Genomic DNA, 3,280 nt, shown 5'->3' with positions numbered 1-3,280 from the left:
ATATATAGTTTTCTTCTCTCTCTTCTCTCTCTCTCTCTCTATATATATATATATGTAGTTTTTCTCTCTATCTCTCTCTCTATATATATGTATATAGTTTGTCAAAACCAAGTTTCAAAATTAACTCAAATGAGTATTGAAAGGCTAATGTAGGTACACCGAGAAAAAAAACCTTAGTTTATCTGTATTGAGGTTTTGTTTAACCATTTCTTATTTTATTTATTTAACCATTTCCTCTTGGCTTTATAGAATAATCCTGAACATTTACAGTTTTCTGGGATGGTTAATTTATCATGATTTGTGGCGTAGTGTACTTAATTATTTTTCTCCTTAGGATGGAGACGGAAAAATCACTTGCGAAGAGTTTTGCAGAGGTTTTAAGAATGATCCGGTAATCGTGAGGGCTCTGGTACCAGACGATTCAAGTAAAAGTGTTTCATAACGACCGGCTATATCACGTCATAATCGTTCTTCAGCTCAGAGTTCTGTAACGATTCCAAAAACTATCTTCAGCTCAGAGTTCTGTAACGATTTCAGAAACTACCGATTGATTCTGCTGAAAGCTCTCGTTCCTGAGATTTAAGAAAAAAATAATTATTATTATTAATCGTTCTTGTCACGTGACTGTTCTATCAACTCGTAGCTCTGCAACTGTTTGAAGAACGATCGTCTGATTGTGAGAGTTCTGGTACCAGCTAATTCACAAGAAACTACCACTGTAGCCCGAGAACAGTTAATATATTTACTTTTGTCGATTTGCTTTGAGACAGTCGACGTTTATGTCACATCGAATTTGTAAGTTACATAATTTTTTTTTTACGAGTTACGGATTAGAAATCATCCAAGCAATAAGACGGAATGGGATAAAGTCTAACGGAGACAAACGATTTTTATTTGATCGCCTTCACTGTTGTAATTAATGTTGCTCGTTTTTAACTTGGTTAACAACAATGCCTTTGTTCATAGCGGTGAAAAAAAGAAGATAATAAATATTAGATCACAGATACTGGGATAGGAAATATTAGATCACAGATACTGGGATAAGAAATATTAGATCACAGATACTAGGATAGGAAATATTAGATCACAGATACTGGGATAAGAAATATTAGATCATAGATACTGTGATAAGAAATATTAGATCACAGATACTGGGATAAGAAATATTAGATCACAGATACTAGGATAAGAAATATTAGATCATAGATACTGGGATAAGAAATATTAGATCACAGATACTGGGATAAGAAATATTAGATCATAGATACTGGGATAAGAAATATTAGATCATAGATACTGGGATAAGAAATATTAGATCACAGATACTGGGATAAGAAATATTAGATCACAGATACTAGGATAAGAAATATTAGATCACATATACTGGGATAGGAAATATTAGATCATAGATACTGGGATTAGAAATATTAGATCACAGATACTGGGATTGATAATCGAAATAGTGCTATTTTAGTAAAAACGCGTTTATTTCAGTATATCTAAAACTGTTGTTAATTTTACAAAGCAAAATAACACAACCAGTTCGTATTAGTCTTATTTCAAAATTATAATGGTTGTTAGTAAAAAATAAAAATAATCAATTCCTCCACTTGCTCCAAACTGTTTTCTATGGGCACTTAAAACTGGGTCTATAAAGTTCTAACTAGAAGGCTATGTTACATAACACGTATCAAACTACCTGCATCACACTGGCACGAATTTTGATTTCATTACCATGACTCTGCGGGGTGAAGAGAAACACGAGCTTCTGAGCAGCCCCCGGGGCGTCTTTCAGGCCCCTAATTTTTTTTTTTTTTAGCCTTGAAAGATATTAAAGCTAAATTCCTGTCACGGATTTTGATTTGATCTTTAGGAAAGCATATATGTTTCTACGTGTATTAGTACTTCGTTGACACAGGTAAGTACAATTACAACAATAGTTTGCACTATCACGACAGTGGAATTAATAGGCTTTTAAACGGGCTGCCATCAAATGGGCCACCCACAAAAATAAGACACACACACACACGAGGCGATAACAACAATATGTAACATAAGCTTTAATGTAAAGTCCTTTACTTACCACTAATAACCTAAAATACTTTAGGTATCTGAATAGTATGTTGCTATAGTATATTAGGTATCTGAATAGCATGTTACTATACTATATTAGGCATCTGAATAGCATGTTACTATACCGTTACAATTAATTATTTGTTATCATTCAGTGGACTAGGTGGACATTTTTTTGTGAATTTTCCTTTTCTTCACCAAAACGTTTAATTTCAGTAAAAAACAACAACAAAAAACATAATTATATGTGACGTAGTTAGAAATCCTTAAAATCACGACTGGTGTCGTTGGTACCGTCTTATTTAACATAGGAACACAAATCAGGCTAGTGGACAACCGGGTGGGCCACCCACAACAACATGTATCGTGATCCTGGCTGGGATTGCAACGTTTCGGGGACCGTGTATATATATATATATATGTCTCTAAATGTAATCAATATGTAGGTGCAGTAAGTGGTTTGGGCATTCGACTCGCGATATGTGTATCGTGGCTTCGAACCCCCTTCACAGAACATGGTCGCCTTTTCAGCTGTAGGGACATTATAATGTGATGGTTAATCCCACTTTTCGTTGGTAAAGAGCAACGCAAGAGTTGGCGGTGAGTGTTATTGACTAGCTGCTTTCCTTGTAGTTTTATACTTCTAAATTAAGGACGCCCAGGGCAAATAACCCTAGAGTAGCTTTGTGTGAAATTCAACAAACAAACAAACTCTCTGTGGTATTTCCGTTTCCAAAGGGCATGTTGCCATCGTGCCTGGAACTGGTAGTTTTTATGGACTTTTTCATTATAGTTATATGTTTCATGAAGATTTTAGCAATCCTCATAGGTAAAGCTTTATACTGAATGGTTTTAGTTTTAAGATATCTAAAGTAGCTCTTAACATTTGCAGGTGAAGATCTCATATTTCCATGTTCTAAGAAAGGCCTCACATTTCCATGTTCCAAGAAAGGCTTCATATTTCCATGGCCCAAGGAAGGCCTCATATTTCCATGATCCAAGAAAGGCCAAATATTTCCATGGTCCAAGAAAGGCCTCGTATTTCCATGGTCCAAGAAAGGCCTCATATTTCCATGGCCCAAGGAAGGTCTCATATTTCCATGTTCCAAGAAAGGCTTCGTATTTCCATGGTCCAAGGAAGGCCTCATATTTCCATGGTCCAAGAAAGGCTTCGTATTTCCATGGTCCAAGGAAGGCCTCATATTTC

General features: G+C 35.4%; 1 protein-coding gene across 1 annotated transcript in view; it reads left to right on the top strand.

Annotated features, from left to right (window-relative positions):
* LOC106469731 (neuronal calcium sensor 1-like) overlaps window positions 1-2,125 on the top strand; it is a 19,200-nt gene extending 17,075 nt beyond the window's left edge. The window contains exon 7 of the mRNA XM_013930243.2: window positions 335-2,125. Coding sequence (XP_013785697.2) covers window positions 335-442 — 108 coding nt within the window. The 3' untranslated portion in view covers window positions 443-2,125. The remainder of the gene's footprint in view (window positions 1-334) is intronic.
* The last annotated feature ends 1,155 nt before the right edge of the window (window positions 2,126-3,280 follow it).

This window comes from Limulus polyphemus, unplaced genomic scaffold (genome assembly GCF_000517525.1).
Source record: "Limulus polyphemus unplaced genomic scaffold, Limulus_polyphemus-2.1.2 Scaffold3634, whole genome shotgun sequence".
Taxonomy (NCBI): Eukaryota; Metazoa; Arthropoda; class Merostomata; order Xiphosura; family Limulidae; genus Limulus; species Limulus polyphemus.
This window is presented reverse-complemented; position numbering and strand designations above follow the sequence as displayed.